Source organism: Solea solea, chromosome 2 (assembly GCF_958295425.1).
Source record: "Solea solea chromosome 2, fSolSol10.1, whole genome shotgun sequence".
Taxonomy (NCBI): Eukaryota; Metazoa; Chordata; class Actinopteri; order Pleuronectiformes; family Soleidae; genus Solea; species Solea solea.
The window spans coordinates 23228522-23255124 of record NC_081135.1 but is presented as its reverse complement, the minus strand read 5'-3'; the positions used below and the strand labels follow the sequence as shown (position 1 = coordinate 23255124).

Genomic DNA, 26603 nt, shown 5'->3' with positions numbered 1-26603 from the left:
TTGATGGGGCGGGCATGCAAATGGAATGTCTCAGATTGTTCTATGCAAAAACTCAGACAGCGTGTGCGTGTGTGCCTCTGAATGGGAGGAAGTAAAAGGTGGGTAAAGGGTGGGGGGGGGGCGTTTGTGCAAGATCGGCTGCTCTCTCCACCTTCCACAGCCATGTAGGACCACACAGCCGCTGCCCGGTTAATTAGACAGTATGACATTGACCTCAGGTAGTTAACGGCCTCTTTGATATGTGCTGTCTTGCAATTAATATATTGTAAATCTTCATGTTTTATCATACAGTTAGCTCTGACCTATAACTGGCTCCAGTGCATGCACGCTCCTGCAATACATTCATACATTTACACTAACAGAAATACATTATCAACAGTGTTAAATTAAGGATCTGTCATGTTGTAAATTTTTCCTTGAAAGCTCTCTTTCTATCTCACTCTGCACTTAACTTAATAAAAACCAGAAGGATTAAGGGGGATATAATTTCTGGTACATATTCTAAATTAATTATTTAATCTATGGGATGATTATTTATGTAAACATCAAGACTGATTAATGCCTCGTGAATTTTTAAACAGTATCAAACGCATTTCTGTTTCTCTTTTGAGCATTTACCATGACCCTGGCAAACCAAAGCTACGATCACGTTAGACCTTATTGCACCCTCTGCTGGATCTTTGTAGGAATGACCTGAATCCTGAACGCTTCAAATTCCAATTGAGCTCCTCAGTCTCGGGCCCCACATGGTATGTAATGGTGCAATGACAGTTTTGTGACTTAATGATCATAACTGTGCAGGAGAAAGATTGTAAGTTTTCATTTTTAATCAGGTGAATCACTGCTTTTGTATAAATATACATTTACACCTAATACTTTAAATTGTCCTTTGAATACGAGCTACATCCTAAACTCAAAATAAAAATGTGTTTCAAAATTAGATTACAGATTAGAATAGTCAAACTGAGTGGAATAGCGTATAACAGAAAAGAAGAGACAGAGACAGAGTAAAGTCGATGGAAAAATAACAAATCCTAATCAAATTGAATGAATGACAGAAGACAATAGAAACAAACGGATGAGTGAAATAGTAGTGTAGAATTCAGCCAGATGTCCAGCACTTTTTTGATGCATAACATCCTTCACTGTCTCTTTCAGCATTTCTATACAACATGATCTATTGACTGTTTCTACTCAGTGCTCATGAGGTCAGGAATCTGTGGTTTCCTGTTCGCTGTAAAACTGAAAAGATCATACCTGAGGAACCACTGGGACATTCCTCCCTTAAAGCCAGCAAAGACAGACTCCCCCATGCTCATTACCTTTCCATCACACACCAGCTGCTGTGGAGTCATTCATCACGATTACAAATCTGCCTAGTGTTGGTAGCCTACAGCTCCACCATCAGCCTCTGAGATGCACAGACAGGGCCCCGAGTCACCGGTCCCTCTGGACTGGAGTGTTAAATTCACACCATAACAGGTAATAGTGGTGGACGACGTCAGGCAAGGTTTTGTTTGGGGAGGAAAACCAAAGCTGAAATTCAGGTTGAATTCTGCCTCTGCTGTTCCTGACAGTCTGGCAAGAAATATTGACTGGTGTATGTGTTTGTACACTCTCAATATCACAACATATTGCCTTATCAGAACTGGGATTTAGAATACACTTGAAACTGGAACTTCTTTTTTTTTCCATCTCTTGTTTCCATTGATCCCTGTTTTGATGCATTCAAATGAAAAACTAGCCTTTTAAGAATGAGTATGTTCATGTTAATGATCTTAAATTGCAGATTTTATTTGCTTACTCCATTTATCTCCATAACAAATGTGCATTTCATTAATGGATTATATAGATATGTCTAAAGTTATGTTAGTACCTGTTATATGTTAGTATGAAGTAAATGAATAGGTTGCCGGTGAATAGCCCTCATTTTACTAACCCTGTTGGAGAACCGGTGCAGTTAGTATCAAAACTAAAATGTTTAGTTTGTTCATTGTGGGCTATTGTAAAATCATAGTGGTCCAAAATGGTGTCCCTGTACAGCTGACCCTGTAGAGATATAAAAGGCTCATTCTGGGGTAATGGAAAAACAACAGTTCATAAGTGATTGTGCACTTTAAGTATTCTTATTTTATCGTCAACAAAAAAGTTTCACACTTGAATATAAAAATTCATATTTAAACTGTGTTTGGTCACATTTACCTTATAGGAATCACAGTCTTCTTTAAAAAATCCTTGAGTTGAAGAATTAATCTTACACCTCAGTCAGACGGTGTGCATCTCATTGTTCTAACTCTACATTGCAGCTACAGTATCTATATTATATGTTGTTAATATTGACATTAGATGTATATCATGTCACATGTATATTTGTAGCTGCCCCATTTAAGGTTTTGTGTATCTTTTAAAAAAACGTCCCTTCATTAATACTGACATAAACTCATTTGTAATAACGAGGACTTTGAACCTCCTCCGCTGCCCCAGTCATATAAATCTGTGAATACATGTTTTTTTTAAAGGGCTTTGCATGAAGTTATCCCTTATTTTCCCATAATCTTTGTAAAACTTTTTATAGCCATCGTTAACTGCTCAAACTGGAGTCTTACATACCGCATGGAGATTTTAAAAAACTTTATTACTTCCCCATGGAGGTTAGGCTTTGGGCTGCATTTATCTGTTTGTCTGTCTGTTTGACAGATTTAAATGACATTTTCAGAGAATGTAGCAAGTGGCCCAAGAAAGAAATAATTAGATTTTGGATTCAGGATTTTAAAAATTAAATGCACTGACACTGTGGGAATCTAAATGGCTTGGAGATGTGTGCTCTCTCAATGGTTTTCTCTAGTTATCTGATGTTTTGTTTTTAAAAGTTATGGCTCAGTTGTGTACCTGCATATGTGTGTTTATCTGATTCTTACTTTATCAAGTTTATCTTTAGAAAAATATATTTCTTTTTGATGCAACCTGATTAAATACACATTAAACTTTAAAGGTCCAGTGTGGAACAATTAGTGATCTTGTGGTCAGACTGCAGAGTAGACTCCTGCTTCAAAACATTAAGTACAACATCTGGCTAATTTGTCCAGTCTGGCTGCTTCAGAAACGTGGCAGGGTCAGATGGTGGCCTCTGTAAAAGGCCCTATAATAAAGTACACATAAAGGTCTCATTCTAAGTTTTGAAGTGACCACACACTATACAAATAAACTATAGGGCAGTACATTCAGTTTCTGTCAATTATTTCTTTCAAGTGTGTGAAGTGAACACTGGTTTTATGATTTAACGTTGCCTCTGTGCTAATGTTAAATAAAGTTTCTTTGAAATGACCTTTCTTTTGTCACACATCCGGGCCTCTCCATACGTCTTCCCGCGCATGCGCAGTCGTCCACTGTGTTCGACCTCTGCAGTCGGTAAGTGTGATGGCAGTTTGAATGGGAGAGAAATCTGCTACTAATCCTCTCTCATCCCTTCTTTAAACTTCACATTACAGCGCACGGGTGGGGATATGATTCGCAGTGGATGTTAATGTAAATGCGGATGTGTTTATTTTCTCTTTGGAGCTTTTGTACACCCATTTGACCTTACTTCTCTCCGGTTTCCCCTCCTCAGTGAGACCCGGGCTTCACACCAGATTTGACCGTACCGGTTAAAAACGACCTAAAGAAGAAAATGTACGCCTGTGCAAAGTTCGTCTCCACGCCGGCTCTGGTGAGTTTTCTCTCCCTCTGTGTGTTCCCGTGCCTTGGATGCGAGTCCTGCTCTCGTTGGTGTCACCGGGCCTCCGGGTTGAACTTGACAGCAACTGACTAGCAAGGGTATCTGCATACTAGGCCGGCAGGCTAGTTAGCTAAAGCACAGGAAACTCATGCATTTAACACGTTGGTACTGTAGCTATGTGGTTCTCCGTCAGAGTTATTGTCTGTTGCCTTAATCGTAGTGCTGTTGTGTCACAGCAGTAGCTGCTAGCGGACATCTTCAATGATGGCCGTCATGTAAGGTCATTTTGAGCCTGTGTTAGCAGAGTGTAGTGCAGACTCCACCTAAAACTCTCACACAGCTCCATACCTCTCATGCACAAATGTTCACATCCCATATTATTATGTTGTCAGATCGAGGCTTAGTGGCTTAGACATTCTCCAAGGTCATTTCTTATGTTAGCTCTGGCTGGTTAGCTAGTCAAGACTGCAATGGGTCTGCAAGTAGCTTTGCTTTACAGTAGTTTATCTATCGATTAACATCATCATTAAACGCACTGCAAGTGAGTGACAACACAAACTATATCAACAGATCTCCAAGTATCACAGGTCTCTCTCTCACTCACACACACACACACACACACACACAGTGTGTTGTTGTGTAGTGCTGGTAATGACTCTGTTTGACAAAGTGACTTTGGAGGGACCTTCCAGCTGTGTCTATATTTTGCATTAGTACCAACAAAATATTTCATGTTGTAACAGAGTGCGTGTTTTATATTTAAAGCTGTGTTTGTATCTTGCTTCAGGTCCGTGCTGGTTCCCGGGCTCTTTACAGACCTCTGTCTGCCTCTGTGCTGTCCAGACCTGACATCAAGTCAGAGGTAAGAAAGAAATGCAAGTGATCTGCTGAGACTAACTCTGTATCTCTACTTGAGTTCATTTTTTTTTTCTTATCAGAAAAGATGCAAGATGTTTACATCTGCACTTTGACCATCAAATTGACACCTTGAATGTACAACACTCATCTCTTTACCTGCTTTTTGACAAAGTAATTGTTTAATTTGAACTTTAGTGAAGCATGATTGTAAATAGTAATGTGAATATAGATTTTGGTGCTTTGCAAGTATTAAAACATGATCATGAAATTAACTGTCGATTTAATCAGTGGCACTAAGACCATTAAAGTGTTGTTTTGTTTATGAATTTTAATGCATTACCTCACAGGTGAGATTTTACAGTTGATTTTTCTTACTCCAGAACAGCGTAGCTGTGCTGCCACAGAGCCCCCTCACCCAGCTTACACTGAGGGGCTTCCAGACCAGTTCTGTCAGCAGGGACATTGACACCGCCGCCAAGTTTATCGGAGCTGGAGCTGCCACAGTCGGAGTAGCTGGATCCGGTGCTGGAATTGGGACTGTGTTTGGCAGTCTCATCATCGGCTATGCTAGGTTTGTTCATATTTTGCCTCATAACCTGAGACCATTCATAAATTATTGAAATACACTTGGATTAATATCTCTCCTCGTGCTTTTCCCCCCTTGTTCTCAGGAACCCATCTCTGAAGCAGCAGCTGTTCTCATATGCCATTCTGGGATTTGCCCTGTCTGAAGCTATGGGGCTGTTCTGTTTGATGGTTGCTTTCCTTATCCTGTTTGCTATGTAAAATATCTGCTGTCATATGACACATTCATTACAGATGTGACTACATATTTTATTGTGGCTACCAAAATTGTTCCGTGTTGGTGTCATGGAAATGTACATTTTCAAGTCTCTCGGACACTGTCAAAATAAGCAATGCATGTATTGTACAAATGTAAGAAATTACGTGATTAAAATACATGTATTTGACTATTTAATAATGGCAGTAAGTTCTATTTCTGGAATATCATGCTAACAACAGGAAGCCTTCAACTTCATGAATGTCATCTTTTAAGTGAAGGTGTTCTCAGACTTGCTGTGCATCAGCCTTGTTTTTTGTCTCAGCATCATGTGCAAGGTTTTTTTTGGAGGGTCCACTTATTGAGTTCTTGGTTCAGCTGCAGTTAAATAATAATGTAATTAGGTAGCAAGTCAGTGCTTGCTTTTGTAAATTGCATTGAATAAATCTAGACCATTTAATTAAGTTAAATAATGGGTTTTTGATTTTCTTTTTCAATGTCCTGAGAGTCCTTGGTGGGTTGTTTCAGAAAATGACAAATTGGGGTTTAGGCTAATTGGACTACACTTGGTCACAAGCTGGACCATTGATCCACATTCATTAATCAGTCCATTCAAAACAGTTTTACTAGTGGATTATTGTTTCAGTTATTTATCAGGCAAAAAGGTCATTCATGTTTTTTAATATGTTGATGTTGCACAGTTGTCACCTTAAATTGACGATTAAAAGGTTCCATACTCATAAATTTAATAATATTAAAAGTAAATGTCCTATTTCCCTTATGGTAATAACTTACCCTCACCCAGAAATTCAACATACAAATGCAGTGCTTAAAGGTGAAATACATGGATAACTTCAGAAGGTTCACATTGTAAAGGTGAGTTATTACAGTCAGAATATATGCATACATTGATTGGTCACCACATTAAAACCTTTAACCGGCTCTAATGTTGCTTGTATTTTTCACCATTGTGCAAATGAAAATGAAACAATATGGAAAACAAACAAAGACTCTAATTGCGCGTCAAACAATGAATGCATTATAACTAAAGATTCAGTTCAGATAAAAAAAAAAAAGAAATCTTGTGACGTTTACGGAAAAACGAAAACAATCCTCGCGATACTTTGGGACAGACGTGGGATTTTGGAAGTCGAGGGTTGTAGCTGAGGGTAAGTGACCACACAAACTCACAGCGACTAAGCTTAAAGCTGCTGTTAAAGACTTGAATTCAGGGTCGGTGTGGGACTTGTGCCGTGGCACAACGAAATGGTCTCGAAATACACACTGACACGTCTGTTTTTACTAGTATTAATCTCCAAACATGGCGACTGTTGTATGTTAACGCGGGGTTCAGACGATCTCATGGAAGCGACTGGAACAGATGCTCGCTCCCCCTTTCAAACCTCTGCACGGATTTATCCGTGATGTTCATTTCAACATATTAATAACTCACAAAAACGGTAAGGGCGGTTCAGGTTTCTCTCTTCAGTTGCATATATGTGCTTGAATAAATCAGCGCGAGTGTGTAGCGTATTTTACAGCTGACACTGAGGTGTAAACAAGCAAAGCAGCCGCCCTTTATCCGACATGCTTTGTCCAAACTGTCACCTTCACCCACCGCTAGTGCCATATAACCCCAGCCTAATGCTCGGGGTGCAGTTAATTTTAATTTAATACATTTACTTGGCCAATGTCTTTGTGAAATAGACTTAAACGCACAGCTTTAGATTAGATGTTTTTTTTACCCACAGACTGTGCTTTTCCCGTTGTTGTTCTAGGGTGACATCACAGGAATCCCTTAATATGAGTGATGATAAACCTTTCCAATGCACTGCTCCTGGGTGTGGACAGGTAAGTAATCTCTGTTACCAAAAACACTTTTATTATCAAGTAGTAATATTTTTTATTTGGAATAGTTACCTCTAACCACTCTTCCACCACTGCAATGACATACTGTACATGACTGCACCATTTTGTTGTGGATTTAGGGGGCTGAAACTAATCGTTGTATACCAGCAATCAGACCCCTTTCAGACCTGGTACTATCATCTGTCCTCAGTTATCCGACAGCTCAAAGCACAGGTATGAACTGTGTCCTGAATGTGTCTTCAGATCTGATCACAAAAGCCACATTCAAAGTTGGTCTGTGGACACATTGGCACATTTCTGAGCACACATGAGCAAATCTGAGATCGCTTCCTCAGCTTAACTCCTCTGATCCGCTCATTGTGAATTGAAAGTTGTTTTTCTAACTATTTGGCACATCAATTTATTTAACATGTGATTATTTTTTCCTTGAGTCTTATTTAATTTAATGAAAGCGTGAATAGTGCTTTGATTCATTCAGCTCCTCTACCTGTCTACCTTGTGAAGAGGCACAGACATACACCGACATGCGCACACACACACAACACATTTACATCAGACACATCTACACAGTCAGACTTGTTAGCAATATAAAGTTGTTCTCTTGAACAGACATCACTGTAGCGTAAAATAAATTGGGGGAAAAATCTCAAACAAGGTTTTCTTTGGTGTAGGTGGTATAAACACAGTATATGTGTATATACATATACATCTGTGTATATACACAGAAAAGGATTTGAAAACCAAGGTACTCTTGTTGTGGACAATTTAAAAAAAGCCTTGAGTACAACTAATGCATGGCAAAAGTTAAAAAAGTATGCTTTCAAGTAAACCTGATTAATAGCCATACTAATAAAGTCTTAAGTGTTCCGCAACAGTAGTGCCTTGGATTTCACATCTTCAGTGACATCTTTGAAGCTTGATCCAATCACTTGTGGTCACAGGAGACACATCCAGGGTGCATGTTAATGTCAAATGTAAACAACATAATGCTGTTTACTTATGATCGGGTCACTTAGGATGGATGTTAATACCACGTCTGAACTGCACTGTAGAAGAATGAGAGACACTGGCAATGTCAGCAATGTCAAATGTGTTATTTTAAATATAGACATGATGTTATGTTGATATGTAGGTTACTTCTCATTATCACAAACTTAATCAGTAACTTTTTACTGCAGACCCCATCCTGAGATTATCTCCCATTATGCTTGACTTACACAGAGATTTACAAATGAAGACCACTTGGCTGTCCACAAACACAAACATGAGATGACCCTGAAGTTTGGCCCGGCGAGAAATGACACTGTCATCGTCGCCGGTGATTATTCTCAATGTGCATTTATTTGGCTGTGATGAATACATTTAACCAGTGCATTAAAAGTTGTCCTCTGTTGCAGACCAAACCCCAACACCTACCCGCTTTCTTAAGAACTGCGAGGAGGTTGGGCTCTTCAATGAACTTGCGAGTCCTTTTGACCATGACTTCAAAAGAGCAACAGAAGATGACATTAAAAAGGTTGTTCTCATCAAACTTTGCAGCAAAGGACCGGACCCCTGTTTGCTCCATTACTTTAATTTATGCTCTGTCTGTTACTGATGAGCTCTCCTTCTGTTCTGCAGTTACCGCTGGATTTGTCACCTCTTGCCACACCAATTATACGCAACAAAACTGAGGTACCCACAGCTATAGAGGCACATCGAGATAGCCCTCTGCCACACCCTGAATCCACAACAAGTGATGACAAGGTGAACTTTAAACTTTATTTAAGGTTTAAAAGACTGCCATGAAGGATGTTCTGCTGCTTTTGTGATCAGTCATTTACTCTAGAATTGGCAGATCCATTGGTATAGATATTCATCACTAGATGTTTAATATGGTTTAAGTTGTGTAAACACTGAAAAATTCTAACAGTGGTGTACAGAAGATAACCCTAACGTAAAAGATGATTTGAGGCATAAATGAACAAAATAAATATATATGATATATAAAAATATATATCAACATCATGTAGTTGTAAATAATAAGAGAATTTGGATTTCATTTAACACTTTCTGCCGCTATGGTGTTGTATGATGTTTCCAGGACTTATCTTTGCAGCCAACCTCACTGCCAACATCCACTATAGTCCATCCTGCATCCCTCCAAGTTCCCAATGTACTTCTAGCAACCTCAGAGGCTAATGTTGTAATACAGCAAGCTCTCCCATCGCCAACATCTAGCTCTGTTATTACCCAAGTCCCATCCACTAATAGGCCTATAGTGTAAGTAACTTCAAATGTCAATTTTTTTTTTCAACTAAGTTATCATTTTCCTTTTTTTCAAATCATCCTTTTTTTACAGTTTTGTCTTGGTGAGCTCATTTCATGAGGCATGTGCTTGGTTGTTTTTGATTTGTTTGCACTCAAAAAAGTCCCATCTTCACAAACATCAGTGTTGCTCAGATATAGACTGCTGTATTTAAATTCCTGAATGGAGTCGAGTGGAGCCCCAAGTTTAAGATGATTAAGTGATTTTTTTTGGAAAGCCCACTGGAAAGATAATGAAAGCTGTGACAAAAAGAGCTAAAATATTTAGTGTACTTTAAAAGAAGTGATTATATGTAGATTTAAATATTCATTGTTATAATCATTAATGTTTTAAAAGCCTGTCACAGATGATTTGGTGAAAATCCCAGGTGCTTATAAAAATCTTAAACTTGTCTGGGAACCACATGTCCATATATGGGCAGAACTGATGTTACTCTCTGAATCTCATGTGGTAGTAAGATATGTTCTTGTAATTCTATATTTTTTTTTACACTGTTTTGTAAAAGGTATATTGTTTAAGTCTTGCTTGTCTGTCTTGGGTCCCATGTTTATTATATTCTTTAGTTTTTGCCTGAGTATACAACTACATGTCAGAATGTACATTGCTGTGCAAAAGTCGCTGTGATCATTGGCATTTTGATCGGGAACAATGTGACTGAAAGTTGGTCTTGGGATACATTTGCAAGCTGTCAATGAGTTTCATTCATACACGTGTGTGTAATGCTCCAGCATGTCTTAAATAAACCTGGCATAATAAGACATTTTGCTCGACATGAAATAGAAGAACAAACACATATTTTACCGGTGACATTAATTAGGGTTCCACGCCAGGTTTAGGAGAGCCAGAGTCGTGCTTCAGGTAACTTAAAAACTTGACAATTAAACCTGTAGAAATGGAGTGATTGACGAATAATTATACTGATCTTTAGAGCTTTGCTAAAACAACAAATCTAATGGTGGCCCAAAGAATTTTGCACAGTACTGTATCTAAGATAGCACTTTTTGTCTTTCATGTGTGACAGATTCTGTTCAGTGTCTTCATCATAACAATGTTAAATGTTTTCCTCACTTGGATTTTATTCTCTCTCCTTCAGTCCAGTGTCTGGCACCTTCCCCGTGCTCTTACAGCTGCCTAATGGCCAGACGATGCCGGTCGCTATACCTGCGTCCATTACAAGCTCAAGTGTACATATTCCAACTACAATCCCTGTAAGTACGATGCTGGTGGTACCATGTTGAATTGTCACTGCATGTCAAAAGTAATAAAATTTTGTCCATTATGGATTTTGATATTAGCCTTTAGCATTTTGGCTTTATTCAAAATGCCCACATTATGCATCTTGCTTTCTTTCTTTTTTTAGGATTGGATTTAAGAATGCTTGCACTAACCCTAAGTCACTGAACAAATATTAACAAACTATTTTGTTGACAAACCTCAGGGTTTCAATTTGTATGAGCACTTGAAGGATTTATTGTCCATGTCATTTTTATAGTTAAGTTGAAACTGTCTCGTTCTAACATAATTTAGTAGCATAGTAGCATTTTGGAAAACTAGAAGAAGAAAAAAAAGAATGAACCTAAGCATTTGTTTTCTCAACCAGTGTATTTTATATTACTGCTGTGATCTGGTGTGTAGTAATAGTAATCACTGGACCGTTTCAAATAACACGATATGCATTAGGGAGGAAGCCATACAAAATTTCGTTTTACTAAGTATAATGACAATTGAGAAAATTCTGATTCTCTTCTGATCAACATTCAGTTGTACTCTGAAGAAATGCATCAATTTCATCTGAATAGTGCTTGTACAGTTCTACATTTTAAATTTGATAACTGCACACAAAATTATTTACATCAGCGACGTTGAAGTCCTTCTCATGTGACATTCAAAATACATTTAGGCTTACTTGGACAAAGAGACTGTTTACAACTTTGGCACCTCAGATTTGGCAGACACTTCAGAGCAATAGAGGTTGAGAGAAATAATGGACTTTAGAGTACAACTGTGTCACCGTGACAAAGGCATAGGAGTTGGCTTCGACACAGCGGGCTCCAGTCCAGGATACTTGACTAATATTTGTCCTTGTACAATTGGAATTAGCGCTCTTGATTTCTGGCAGAGCAGATAGATGATGCTACTAATGTGTTTCACAAACCAATTAAAACTGCATACCACACCAGTGTCTCATATAGGAAACATTTTGTAAATGAATGTCTTGTTGGTATTTTTGTGAACCTCCACTTGTGGGAGCTTGTCTTGTACACTGTAATTCTGATTATCAGTGTGGAACACTGAGCAGCACATGATTATCTCCTGATAGTGGCACAGCAGGGAAAGGAACCTGTATCTTGCCAGTCTTTGGGGATTGGGAAAGCTGCTGACGAGCAAAGGAGGGCAAAAGTAAATGGAGAACATGAGCCACCAGTGAGCCTCCCTTTCACTCGATCATCTCCTCCCCCCGCTTCCATCTCTCCCTCCCAGCTCTCCCCACCTCCCTCTATCTCACTGTCCGTGGCTATGAGAGAAGCCTGACTCTGCCCTTCCGACTTGTGTCTCTCCATCCTCTCTTCAGTTTCCCTGTCCATATGCTCTCACACAGGCAGGCAGAGGTTCATTAGTGTGCACGCTGCTTCTCCAAGTGGTGCCGCCTCCACAAAATAACAGGCCATCCAACCTAATGAGGCTGAGATATGAGGAAACTGAGAGCTCTCCATGGCTGTTTGCATGTGTTTGTGTTGTGCTGTCTGCCTCCTTTACTACCGGAGACTAATTTTGGCTGTGCTGATTTGTGTCTCTGTTGTCAGCTTGTCAGACCTGTCACCGTAGTGCCTAACATCCCAGGGATCCCAGGGCCTCCCTCGCCACAGGCACAGCCTCAGCCTCAGCCACAGCCACAGCCTTCACCTCAGCCACAGCCACAGCCTCCGCCACTGCAACAGCCACAGCCCGTCCATTCAGAAACAAAGCTGGTATTTATTATCGCTTCTTTCACGTTGTATGTATTTTTCTTTGTCTGTTATTCCCCACCTGAGAGAGTTAACAGATAACAAAGAAAGGAGAAAGCTTGGCTATTAGGATGCAGTTAATGTCTTTGCCCTGATGAGGGCGCTAAAGTAAGCCAAGATATGAGTGGTTTACAGCAGTATTGTTGTATAAATAGTATAAATAATTGACAATCACATTATTATTTTAGTTTATTTAGTAAAATGGCAGTCCTTTTCTGATCATGGTTTCTTCAATGATACTTTTTATTCTTTCTCATTATCCAGCCTGAATTGTTTTACTGAACAGAATTAAAACAATCAGCCTATTGGACTTAACAAGGTGCATGTATATACCCATTTTGAAATTTTGTGAGGAGTTTCTCACAATTTTCTCCAAATAAAATAATTAATTGAGCATCGAAACAATTGTTCTTAAGACTAATTGTGAGTATTACTAAAGATGATGTTAAGAATTTAGAATAATCCCACTACTAAAAAGCTCAAAGCACTTTTGTAAGCTCTTGATGTCCTCCTGTATAAAAAGTGCCGGTGAAAAGGGCAGGGATATGAAGTGTTGTGTGGGAGATCAGTGGCAATGTGATGAAATACGGATCACAGAACCTGTAAGTGCTCTCAGCGTGTGCCGCCTGTGGAAATTAACAGATAAACTATGAAGACTAGGTGTGTGTGTGTGTGTGTGTGTGTGTGTGAGCATTGGGAGGGAAGGATTGATCCTGACTGGCGAGGAAGGAAGGGAGTGGGAGGGGGGTGTTGTTGAGGATCATGGGGTATGTAGAAGACAAACGTGGAGACAGCGTTTTGCTCAGCATGCCGTCATCGGGGCCAACCAGAGGGGGGCTACCAGCAAACGCCAGCTGGGGGCATCCTGGCACACACTCAGAGAAGCACATTAAGTCGGCCTCACCCTGCATGGAACCTTTTGTTCAGCAGAATCCTGCCTGACCTGCACCCCCCGTCCTCCCATCTCACTGCCGTCGCCTCCCACCGCACCGAGCTCATCAGCAAACACCTAATGAGCCCGCGTCAAGAAAACAGACCCCCGCTCAAACCTGCCCGCTCCCCCGCCCCCACCTGGCTCTCAGGGGGCGTGGAGACGGCACTTTACAAGGACTGATGATGCTGCAAAGACAACAATAATGATAATTAACTTGCTGAATTTAGAAGATTATGCTGTTAATTAGTTGCAAAATAAAGATAAGTAATATAGTAGCAGATGGTTGAATAACACCCATGAGATGGAGGGTTATTACACTGATGAGGTTTCCATGGCAGAGATGAAATATGAATCTGACTGGCTTTCCTCTCTTTCTATGGGCCATTCCAAGAGAATAATATCTTGTTTCTGCCAGAAGAGCTTCTGGAAGGGTATTACACGATAAACTAATTTGGTAGATAGATTGCTCTGGCAAAGGTAGTTGTTAGAATAATGTGGTCCTCTGTTTTTTTTGTTCATGTAAATATATTCCCTTGCACTTTATTATTGCTTTCAAAAGCTTATTCACTTTCACCTTGTTTGCTCAGTGTTTGATGTTGGATGAATTGGCCTGTGGATCATGGAGACCAATCCGAAGAGAAATACTTGGTGTGTTGGTGTGTGTGATATTCAGTCAGTGTTCAAACATGAATATTTTGATAGTTTAGGTCACCTTGTGTACCTTGAAGGTCCCTCATTACTGGAAGAATGTGAGGAGTCACAGGCTTACAAGCTCCCCTTTAATTCTACCTTTTGTGTAATGTAATGCATTTCATATATCTTTGCAACCTTCTTATGCTCTTTCTGACTGGTTATCACCCAGTAGTGTCATTGAAGCAAGACTTAGGTGTTAATCTTCTGGTCTCTCTTTCTTTTACAGTACATCTCTGAGCGCATATTTGTCTAAGCAAATGAAATGTGTTTTGAATCGTCTTGTGCTGAGTTTAAGTTTGACTACAGACACCAAGCACTTGATTTCCTCAATGGCTTGCACTGAAAATGATTCCATATACTGTTTATGTTTTTGAAAGTCACTTCCACAGTTTAAACGTCCATTTCAGTCAGCAGCATATATATTCTACTGTGTATATACTACTGTGCCGCTCAATGTAGCAAAATCTGCCTCACAATTCATTTAGTTTATGGAATATAGTTAAATATTTCAGTTAGATCATTTTTTTCTCTCTCAACTAGGTCAATTGGTGAAATAAATCAGTCAAAATAATCATCTTTATGTAAACCACACTCTTCAAAGCAGGCTTACTAAGTGCATTGAATGGTTTAAACAGGATTACAACATTTCAGGGCTACAGCAAATAAGGTTGGGGAATATTAAATAAACTTTAAACTTTAAAATACAGCATCGTATAAATAAAAATGCATTTTAAATGTAGGTAGTAATATGGTTTATTGAAGGCTCTTTTAAAAAAGATTATTGTTTTAGCTCAGTGTAAACAGGCCTTGAGACTTTTATTTCAAAAGTCTTAACACATATAGTCTAATGTTTCAGAATGTGTTAATTAATTGATACAACTTTCATTTACACACACAATAAAACTTCTTGTTCAAACCGGTCTATGCTGATTTCTCTCCCCAGAAACTAAAAGCCACATTAAGTCAGCAGTTTCCTCAGGTAACCAGTGGACATGGTGGTGAAGTTCAGAGCAGTGCAGTAACCCACACTGCTGCTCCTGCCTCTCCTGCTCCAACCCCAACTCCAGCTCCAACTCCAACTCCACCTCCAGCCCCAACTCCACCTCCAGCACCAGCCCCAACTACAACTGCAGTCTTAACTCCCACTCCGCCTCCTTACATGCCCACAACCGAGGAACCTTCCCCCCATCCTCTTCAGCAGCCAGCCACCTCCACCACAGAGACACCTGTAAGTATCTACAACTACAGTGTGTAGGGATTATTTTCCTCCTGAATCAGTGCACACACACACACACACACACAAAAGAAACATCTTTAAATATTGCATAATAGATTTTAGTCCTGATAGAGGTGAAAAACTTGACATAAATATGATTAAGTGCAACGGTAACAGATTTAGTGAATAAAAGATGATGTAGAAATGACGTCCTTATTTCACTGCGCTGGAAACAGTGGACTGATACAGAAACCACAATATTCCTCGATATGGTGCAAGAAGCACTGTAATAGAGATAGCAATGTAAAGCTTTTTTTGACAATTCATTGTTATTTATTTGTTTTGTCAAGTTAATTCACCTTGTCCTTCTGTGGTGACCCGCTTGGTGCCACCTACTGCTTATTTAGGTGAATTGACTTCATATATTCGCTCAACAAATGTTAATTGTACATTTTTTTTAAAATTTCGTTAAAAATTGTGATACATTTTAATATAAACCGGGCTTTTGTCATATACCTGTGAGCCTTTTGTCAGCACTACAGTTGTTTCAACAGGATGACATTATGACCTTGAATATCTTGAGAGTCCAGTTACTCAGTGCACTTCATATACGGTAATTATTATTATTCGATAGATGTCGTTCGCCATTGTTTTTTTTTATTGTTTGTTTTGTTTTCCAGGCTTCTCCGGTGCCCCCGGCACAAAACCCTACGAGCACAGGTGGTCGGCGGCGCAGAACCACGAGTGAAGATCCCGATGAGAAGCGGCGCAAGTTTCTGGAGCGTAACAGGGCTGCCGCCTCTCGCTGTAGGCAGAAGAGGAAAGTGTGGGTCACGTCGCTGGAGAAGAAGGCTGAGGACCTCAATTCCATGAACGGACAACTACAGGTGCTCTTTGTCTCTGACCCTCACATACTGCATGCAACAACAGCTGCTAACAATGTGTCAGTTTATGTATGTATGCATGCCTGCGTCTGTTTATCATCGTCTGCTTCTGGCATAAGCATGTGTACGCAGACTTTTCCCTTCTGCGGTGATGAAGTCATTAAAGCCGATTAAGAAGAGCTGTCATATGACAGCAGCAGTGAGTGTGAGCCCTTTACATCGATATGTCCCTGTCAATAAAGATGTATCCTCCAGATGTCAGCTGCACACAAGCGTGTCTTTGCTTCTGTCTCAGCAGTTTACTGAATGGCCTCAAAAATCTCCTAGGGAAAGGTGTCTTTTTGAACCTTCATTTTGCTTGAAGCAATTAGGATCTGATGCTGACAAGTTCGAAACAGTTCATGTGTCTGCTGTCTCTGTTGATAAGTGTGAGCCGGGGGTGCAGCACATCAGTGTTCCAGACAATTAAATGAGATGTGGTGTTTATTTGCTTACTGTCTTATTTCTTTGAAAGCAGAGTAAGATGTGGATGGTGGAGGAGGGGACAGGCGGCAGTGGGAAAGATTTTAGTTCATGTAAATATCTGGTTCACCAAACAAGTTATCACCACTTGTCAGGGGTGCACTATAGCTGAGACTTGAGAGGGACAGGTGAGCAAAAGGGGGCCATAAACAGTAAGATCATCACTGTTAACTACAAAGAAGGGAACAACATGTGGCAGAGAATAAAAGGTGCTTTATAGGAATGCATTAATCAGTAGTGCAGTTTTTGTAAAAACCCCCATGCTGACATGGCCCAGCTGATCAGTGAAACTGCCTCTAATGATGCACAATTATTTTAACATCATCCTTAACTGGCTTTTTAATGAGGTGTCAGACCAGGCAGCTCACAGGGCTCGCAGCATTACCCGAGGCCCATTTTCTCAATTTTGATTAATTGACAAAGTTAGAAACAAGTTAAACTCTCCAAAGTCCATCTTAGTCAGAATTATCATTCTCTTTATGATGCAGTTTGATGTTTCTTTTACTGGATTGTCAGTGTTGATGTCAGGGTTTTGACTTCACCTTAGAGGTAAATGGTTTTATAAATGCTTTTGTATGTTCATCACACACTGCTTTCATGGCGAGGCTGTATGAAGTCAGCTGGGGGGAGAGTTAGAAGCAGCTCCGGTGTTGATATTGGCTATAAGTGGTGGCAGTCATGGTGGCTGCAGCACAGTGAATATGGTGTTGGCTACATGTGGTCCATACGCTCCTTCCAGCTGTGTTTAAATCTGCCTTACAATAACTCAGCTCTGCCAACACCAGCAAGACTAAACAGATGGAATCAAATAAATTGGCTGCTTTTAGACTAATAGGTTAAGCTGCCCATAGTCCTTTAAAGGAAAAGCTTAAATCTGCCATTGGGTGTTCTACAGGCCTCTGGCTGCTCTAAATCCAGTTAAAGTCACCTTCAGCGTAATGTGGCTCCCTTTTACGACATGCAGAAATCCTTAGTTCCCGTGGGAGCTGTAAAGACACCAGAGTGTAAATCTCGGCAGCATCCACAAAGTTGCACTGACACTCCGAACAGCTCAGCTCTGACAAATGTGCTGGTCGGCAGCCAGTGAAGGCCCATAATTATTGTGTAGGAATAACATAAATAAAGAAGTACATCATACTTTGGTCTGAATTTGTTCACTGTGGGGGTTACCTTTTCCCTGTGTTTGCTCTTTCTTTCTGTGACAAAATATGCCTGTGACCATCCGCTGTACTGTAGTAATCGTGTGTACTTACTGTACAAGGGTCTTAAATGTTTAACCCAGTGATCTCATTAATAATTGGCATTAAGTATAACATAGTCTTTCGACTATAGAGGGCAGAAAACCACATCCACACTGTAGTTTAGTATACACTGCACTAAGCACTTATAGTGCACAGTATATGGAGGGTTTTTATGTCTTGAAATTTGGTTTCCCGAGACTGTTTTGCTGGATCTTTTTCATATTTGACAGAAATAATGACTTGGACTCAGGAATGAAGGGATTAGATTGTGCTGGTTAAGGTCTTGGGGTCACTGTGGCCTCGTGTTTTGTGAATGCCCAGAGGAAAATTCATTACATGTGCTACATTCATGTCAATTGAGTGCTGTTATTGATATTGTTCATGCTATTAGTCTGCATCTGTTTGGCCTCGGTGAACAGAAACAAAGTAGCATTATTTGTAACGTGTGTCCTTTATCTGAAAACAGGCTCTGTAAAGCCATGCTATCAGTCTAACTGAGGGAGCATTTGTGTGTATACAGCGGCAGCACACGGCCAGGACTGCTCAATGCCTGGGTGTTTAGCGCAGTATTTTTCACTTATGTTTGCCCATCTGTCTTGATATTAAACAAATCACTTCCTGTGTGCAGCACAGGCATGTCGCCTGGTGACAAGAGATGTAAACCGTACTATACTGAGAAACGCAGAGTTGTGCTATAGGCTTGATCAACATTGAGTGAACTCATTTGACAGTGGTTTGAATGTTACATAATTTTGCTTGTATTTAAAAGTGATGCTGTACAGTTTAAGTCATAATCTACCTGTGTATTGAGAGTTCAGAGTAGAATGACTACATGTATAGTGACACATTTAGTAGTAGTATAAAATTGCATATGTCTCACTGGTAAAATGTATTGACTTATTTTTCTGCATTGTATGTACTGTTTATATTTATAAAAAAAAAAAACAACAACTGATATATTGTTATTAGATTTATACTAACATCAAATATCAATATTTTTTCGTTGGTTAAAAATCAACTTTTGGACAAATTATTAAACCTGTTATTAAGATTTGAATTTCCTCCCAAAAGGAGCTAAAATTTCAGTTAATTTTGTAAAACTATTTTTAGATAAATTGAGCCATGAGATGATGTCATCTGTTTGTCTTCATGTTCGAACATGACGTCCTGTAGTGACCACTTGATTGACTGCTGCCATGTGTCTCCTCTTCCCCTCAAGAATGAAGTCACCCTGCTGAGAAACGAAGTGGCTCAGCTGAAGCAGCTTCTTCTGGCTCATAAAGATTGCCCTGTAACCGCCATGCAGAAGAAATCTGGCTATCACAGTGAGTAATGCTCCATTATTCTCAGCCCGAGGCTTCTAGTGAAATGCTTCTAAAATGAGCTCGAGCTAACCACTAGAAGGACACGTCTTACTTATGGCCCGGTGGAAAGAGCTATTGTCATATTAAATTCCCCCTTTTTTTGGGTGGAAAAAAAAACTTTCTGCAAAAGTTCAGGTATTTATAGGCAGTGTTGTTTAAGACAAATTCTTACTTTCTGAGAGGCCACAGGTGAAAACCGTGAGGAAGTCATGTACACATGGTGATTAAAATGCAACTTACATAATATGATCATTCTATGAATACTTTAATATACATGAAGATTCTGCTCATTACAGCCTCTTTATTTAAATGTGCTGTTGTCAGCCTTTTTCCTGTACGCAGTCTCATTTAGAATTATATCGCCTATATTTCTTCATTTCCTGTGACCGGGCTTCTGTCAGCCTGATTTCCTGGTCATAACTCACCTTCCCTCACAGATGAGTCAGTACGCAGTGAGAACGACTGCGCTCCAAGCCAGTGAAGCTACTTCTCCACTGTGCTCTAAACACCTCCGCTGACTTGTATTGACAATGATTGCCTCTGAAATGAGTCCATTAAAGCAGCGAGCTTGACAAGCCTGCAAAATGTTCTTGTGGGATGCCCAGCGAGCTGCTCTGTTCACTACGCACCCCCTTATTGCTTACCACTCGTCTGACACACGTCATGTGTATTATAGGACTGACGGTTGCCAGGCTGGAGTGGTCTGTCAGAGTCAGGTCTCATTTAGTGTCGTCTGGATTGTTTTTAGCAGGATCTGCAGATGAATTGGGTCATCGTTCTCATGCGTTTGCTGAGGACGTCTGTCCTGCGTTTCCAGACCTCCGTGAAGGATGACATTTGCAGCGTTTTTTTATGCGTTTTGGGAAAAATATAACCCCATCCAAATACCCTATTTCATCAGTCTGGTTCATGGTGACAGGTGGGGTAGATTTTAGTCATAAAACCAAGAAGGAAAGCCAGTCTCTTAGAAAGAATGAAGGGATGCAGATGTTTCTAACCTTTTCTCAGCCAAATGAGATGAGCTCAAATACGCTTTCATCAACGCAGTCCGCCGTGTCTCAGATGTGTCATTTGGAACAGATTTTAAACTGGAAGGTATTTAATACTTTTGACTCTGTCAAATTATTGCAATATTTATATTGAAGTGGTTTTGGAGTCTGATGTGGTCTAGAGGTCATCTGCATTAATTTTTGAAGTGTTTTCAGAGATGGTCTTCTATATACCTTGGTTGTGAAGAGGGGTTTTGATTTTTGTTGACTGCTGAAATGTTCTCTTTTTTTGACCGTTTTCTGTAATAACTAGAGATGGTTGTGCATGAAAATCCTATAGGAGATCACCAGTAAATATACATTCATATATATATATATATATTTATATGTATATATATATATATATATATATATATATATATATATATATATATATATATATATATATATGTGTATATACATATATACATATGTAAATGGATGGATGGCAACTGTCATGTCAAGACTGGAAAGCACTTTCAATTATAAATAGACTGCATTATAAATAAATACTGACCATTTTACAATATAACAATACCAATATTTATATATATGTTTATACACACACACACGTGTATGTATAGATATATATACATGTGTATATATATGTGTATTATTAGTATTTCTAAAATCCAATAAGCAAATGTTTACCAGTCCATAACATAGAAAAAGAATAAAAACATACAATGCATTTACATGTATACCTGCACATATGTATATGTATATATGTATTGGTTTTTTTTTCCAAATGACTACTTACCACATTCTGTGTCCCTCTGGTTAACAGTATAAATATTCCCCTGGGGTACATGTGCCTCTGGTTAGGGGTCACTAGAATAATCTCCCTCGATAATTAGTACAACACATTATTGAACTCTGACTGATCTGTGGCTCTCATTCTTAAAAAAGGCCTCATCAAGCTCCAGTTTTCTCCGAGTTACACATCCCATAAGGCTGCGCTGGCCTCCAGACCTGATAATACCCTTCATCGTCCTGACCAGGCGTAACCATGACAGGTGGGAGGAAATTACCCAGACTGCCCCACAAACAAGCCAGGACATGCCATCAGTTGGCACACTAAGATGTCCATCTGCTTTTACAGCGAAACCCCACTTCAGAAACCAAGAGAGCAGAAAGGAGCTCCGTCTGCGCAGGGAACCAGAATTTCAGAGTATTAGTATGTACCAGCCAGCCAGTCCTTAATGTCGTTAGGAGCAATAATGCTCACTTGAACATGGAACAAAACCGCAGAGCTGATTTATTCTGGAGTTGACCTTCTGCATAATAAAATAGTGCTTTGACATTCACTTGCACTAAATCACACGGTCAAAGTGCAGTAGAGAGGGCACATGAAGCTTCTAATGTAAAGACATTTGCACTGCACTTTAATTGCGTCCTCTTTTATAGAATCTGTATTTTACAATCTAAAAAAAACGAGTCCCGCTCGTTAATTACAAAGTGCCATAGCAAGTGACTTCATATCATTAGCAATATTAATTATCATTGTGCTCCTCATTCCTTTATGAATCAGAGCATGAGAGTGAAAAAAGAGTCTCTCCCGTTTTTTTTCCCATCCGGATCCAATTAATTCAATGCAACTGCCTAACAGCTGGTGGCATTTCAACTCCAAGTCTTCCCTACTCTCCAGTGTGAGCATCATTAAAATCAGGTGCTGTAATCATCTGTCGCTGCAGTAGTTGGCAAGGTAACAAAAAAACAAATGAGAATGCAGTTAGGGAAGGGAAACACTGCCACATGCCCCAGAATCTAATGCACCCTTATGATGTGGGTTTAAATTGACGTCGGTGCTTTAATTAAAGGAACGAGTGCAGAAGTAGCATTATGGGGATTAATGAAATGGTTTGCTCGCGCCACACGCAAAATACCTCTTTTACATCTGATTAGGCTTAATTCACCGAGCTCCCCGGATCATATCAGGTACAACATGTTCAATGAAACAACACAACATACTAATTGCAGAAAGTCCAAACATTGCTGTGATATAGTCATAGACGTATACAGTGCTTTGCAAATTTATTTGACCATGTGGTTTGAAAAGTGAAACCTGGGACGTAAAGTAGCAGTTGGCCACCAGGGGGCGACTCCACTGGTTGCAAAAAGAAGTGCTTTTGAATGGAAGACTATAGGAAACTAAACCGAGATCTATGTCAATAAAAACAATTCCATAAAACCTCTTATGGTCTCAATTGATAGATGGAAAATAGATAATAAAGAATAAAACACATGTGTAGACACCAGTGTGATTGACAGGTGGCATTGTCTCATAGGAGCCTGGTTGCAGTCAGTTCCATCATATGTCTGCTAGTATTCCAGATGTTTGTACTAAATGTTTGGATGTACTTTATTTCACTGTCTATGGAAATCTGGAAGGATGATATAAAATGTCTGTTAGAGATATTTAATACCAAAATCCCTTTAAATGCAAACCTCTGTGTGTGCTTGGAATATATCCGAAAAGCCTTGAAAAAAACCTTGAAACAGACAAAACCTCTGGACTTTGGACTTCTTCAATGTAAAGAAATATCATATTTAGTTTATTTATATCTGGTCAAATATTGATGCAAGCTAAATGTCTATGTATGTGTGTGTTTGTGTGGTGTGTGTTTCTTTGATCTGACACTGTGGTGTTGTTGCATGTTCATTTGGGGGACTTTTGTAAAAAGAAAAAGTAAATGACAACATATTGTGAACCCCCCTCCCCCCAAAAAATGGCACCAGTCAAACCTCATAGCTTGAGAAAGGGAGTTTAGATTCTTATCTTCTTAAGTAAACAAGCCACGACTCAGTTTGATTAGAAGTCTGTGGGAAAGGGGCTTCTCACTTGATTTATAACTAGATATGAGCCGATACGATACTCTCTATCGGTATCATTCAGATACTGGTCAAAATCACTGGATCGGATATCGGACAGATAAAAATGTAAAATCTGATACAATCCAATATGGGAGACAAATATTTGTTACACATTTGGGGAATTATGTCTTTGAAATAGCTTGAAATGGGTTGTTAACAGGTTCATAGTTAAAAAGGTCTAAAATGACTGAGTTCATGATATGAGTTTGTGATATCTGTATCGGCAGATAGTCGAGTTTGTGATATCTGTATCGGCAGATAGTCGAGTTTGTGATATCGGTATCGGCAGATAGTCGAGTTTGTGATAACGGTATCGGCAGATAGTCGAGTTTGTGATATCGGTATCGGCAGATAGTCGAGTTTGTGATAACGGTATCGGCAGATACTCGAGTTCGTGATACCGGTATCAATCACGATAAAGTGGTATTGTGCCATCTCTGTTTTATAACTTCAAAAAACATTTTCCTTTAGATGTTAATGGTCTCAATCACTAACTGTATAATGTATGATAATTCAGAGGAAAATAGACTAAAGTGCACACTATACAAGTGGACACCTCGTGATTGACAGCTGGTACAGTCCACAGGTGATATATGTGAACTTCCGTTTCAAAAACTGGTCAAATCGCAAATCATAGTAGCAGGTGTTTTCCTTATTATTATTTTTTTTTAACAGTTTCTGACAAAGACGAGAGCTGTGAGGAGATGTCCGTCCCCGGCAGCCCCCAGAACGAGGCCATCCAGCACAGCTCCATCAGCACTTCCAACGGGGTCAGCTCTTCCTCCGCGACCTCGGCCATCTCCGCCCTCACCGGCGTCACCATCACATCAAACCAGAGCACAGAGGAGAGCCAGCCGCGGAGGACCAACGCCCAGTCCGAGCCTTCAGGGAGCTGATCATCCACAACAAAGACCGCGTGTCGACACTGGGGTGCTGTGGCCTCGTCATTCTCTGTGACAACCAGGAGGAAATGAATCTCTCTCAGCTTTTGTTTGGACTCTGTACTTTGTATTCTTAATTTGTATTTATGTTCGATCCACATTGTTCTCCATAGACAATGCAAAAGAACAGGCACTTTAAGTGTAAAATGTAAAACACATTGATCTGAAAAGTTATTTATTAATTACCTTTGTTTCTTTATTTAATCAGCCTGAAGATTGATTAGTGAATGTTGTCATTAGTTTGTTTTAATGACTTTTATAAACACTTACATTTATGCTATTATTTCAAAAAGAGCAATGACTTTTATTTGCTTTTTTATTATTATTTTTGCACATTCTGAGAGAAGTGTACGTTTGGACGGTTTACAGATAAAGTATTGGCAGCTTTTTTTTGTCAGAAACAGGTTTGAATGCTGTCACTTTACACAAATGAATGACATTTTAAAGTTTTTCTTAGTGAGATGAGCTGTCGTCACATTGTGCATTTTGAATGTTTGAGCTAATTTCTGCTTGTAAAATAGTCTTAAAAGGGTGAGTTGGTTGATTTCATTGACATTCCATCAGTAGTCGGATTGTTCCTGATGCAGTGATTGTAGGATTACACTACTTTATCCATTACTTAATCATAGTAATGTTGACTTGATTCAGTGCCATTGATGTTTTTGTATAAATAACTCCTGTACATTTGAAATGCAGTTTAGCCTAAGTCATTTGCTGTTCTCTCAGAGGAGATGTCCTCGCTTTGTAACTGTCATTGCTTTATAAGTGACCGTCTATGGCTTCAGTGTCTAACGCAGAGCTTTTCTGGACATTCTGCTCATTTCAACTTTAGATGCAGTTTTTAGAAAGCATTGTAAAAAAAAAATCATCATTTGTACATTGTACATGATCTTTACAGGTGTTATGTACTTTGTCTTTTTTAAGAGGATAGTCTGGATTCAGTCGCTGAGCTCCTTTGATCACATGAACTCTCTTAAAGACTGACCTTTTAAAATCTTTCCGTCAGTAAGACGGGCCTCTCTCTGACTTTGTGGAATTAGAGTAACACGACTCCTGCTTTGTTATAATTGTGATTTCATCATTGAACAACCACACGAGGAAGCAAATGACACTATGACGTCAGTTTGCCTTTTCTCTTAGTCTGCGCCGGGTTACTACTGTGTAGTTTTACAAAAAAGCTAACACGTAATTTGCCTTCATTATGTCTCCGTGCTACATTTAGCTGTAATGTACTATCTGCATGACATAATAATTCTCTGCGAGAATTTTCCCCTCTTTGTTTTTATTAAGTTTCAGTCAGATAGTTACCATTAAACAAGTGGCTCTTAAGTTTTATGAAAGCTTTTTCTATATGAATAATCTTAGCTTACGTGCAAAAAAAAACGGGGTGTGATACTGTGTTGAAAGTGTACTCGTACCTTGTGAAAGTTCTGTATAAAAATTGAATTGATAAGTTGTTGTAATAAATCTTTTAATATCTCTTTAAAATCCTGTTTGATTCCATTTAATTCTGGAGATACATTTCTCATGGAGTAACTACACACTGAATGAAAAATATGAACGTTAATGTGAAAACACATCACATTACATTCCCTTTTTTTATTTTTTTTTAAAAAGACAAATGATTTCTTGATTTTCGTGTGATTTTGAATCCACGTTTCAACATGACCATGTGGAAAGGGAACTTGGCTTGTAACCAGAGGGTTGCTGGTTTGAGTCCCCACCAGATCAAAGGGCTGGGGTACACCTGAACAAGGTACCTAACCCCCGTTGCTCCCTGGGTGCCTGGGTGCTGCTCAGTGGCTGCCCACTGCCCCTAATTCTAGGAAGGTTCTAAGGTGACCCCCCCCCCCCCAACCCGAACCCTTGTCCAGAACATGCACACAAAAAAGAATCAAGTTAAAACTTCATATGCAAAAATAAACAGCAGTTGTAGGTTTTTGTTGGTTTTCTCACGGTGCATATAGATAAAAACTGTCCTGTACGTCCATTAAGTCAAAACCAAGGAAATGCCTTGTTTTCTTTTTTCGATACTGCTGAGTCTTTGGTACTTTTACGTTTCTCACACAACAGGAACATGATCAGGTGTTGCTGATAAATAGCTTAATGAATTGAAAAGTGGACCAAAAAAATTATAGTTTTTATTTAGGTGATACTGACTTCTAATTAGCCAGTTGAGTGTCTGATTGGGATGCACAAATATTATTCACCTCACAAACTCACCCCCCATGTGATCTCTGGTGCCACCCAAAGGAGGGCTTGGACCCCAGGTTGGGAACCATGGCTAATAAATAAAAAAAAAAACTTAAGGTTAATTGATTTTTACACGAGTAAAGTAAAGTATATACTTGAATGACGTAAATCTTAGGT

At 39.4% G+C, this 26603-nt stretch overlaps 2 protein-coding genes across 5 annotated transcripts; both read left to right on the top strand.

The window, feature by feature from the left end:
- Positions 1 to 3325: 3325 nt before the first annotated feature.
- atp5mc3a (ATP synthase membrane subunit c locus 3a) lies at positions 3326 to 5827 on the top strand. Of its 3 annotated transcripts, none has more exons than XM_058617492.1 (5): positions 3326 to 3408; positions 3608 to 3706; positions 4503 to 4577; positions 4954 to 5144; positions 5245 to 5827. In XM_058617492.1, the coding sequence occupies exons 2-5, from the start codon at positions 3668 to 3670 to the stop codon at positions 5357 to 5359; spliced, it is 420 nt and encodes a 139-aa protein (XP_058473475.1). In that variant the 5' UTR covers positions 3326 to 3408; positions 3608 to 3667; the 3' UTR covers positions 5360 to 5827. The 3 variants fall into 3 exon arrangements, with proteins under 3 accessions (XP_058473475.1, XP_058473492.1, XP_058473483.1); XM_058617509.1 differs by having other exon boundaries at positions 3397 to 3495; XM_058617500.1 differs by lacking the exon at positions 3326 to 3408 and adding an exon at positions 3434 to 3525.
- A 649-nt stretch (positions 5828 to 6476) lies between these two features.
- atf2 (activating transcription factor 2) lies at positions 6477 to 25715 on the top strand. 2 transcript variants are annotated; one of them, XM_058617481.1, is made up of 12 exons: positions 6477 to 6523; positions 7133 to 7205; positions 8445 to 8541; positions 8621 to 8739; positions 8844 to 8969; positions 9307 to 9485; positions 10625 to 10739; positions 12336 to 12500; positions 15107 to 15391; positions 16060 to 16266; positions 19246 to 19351; positions 23968 to 25715. In XM_058617481.1, the coding sequence occupies exons 2-12, from the start codon at positions 7158 to 7160 to the stop codon at positions 24186 to 24188; spliced, it is 1668 nt and encodes a 555-aa protein (XP_058473464.1). In that variant the 5' UTR covers positions 6477 to 6523; positions 7133 to 7157; the 3' UTR covers positions 24189 to 25715. The 2 variants fall into 2 exon arrangements, with proteins under 2 accessions (XP_058473464.1, XP_058473456.1); XM_058617473.1 differs by lacking the exon at positions 6477 to 6523 and adding an exon at positions 6530 to 6814.
- The last annotated feature ends 888 nt before the right edge of the window (positions 25716 to 26603 follow it).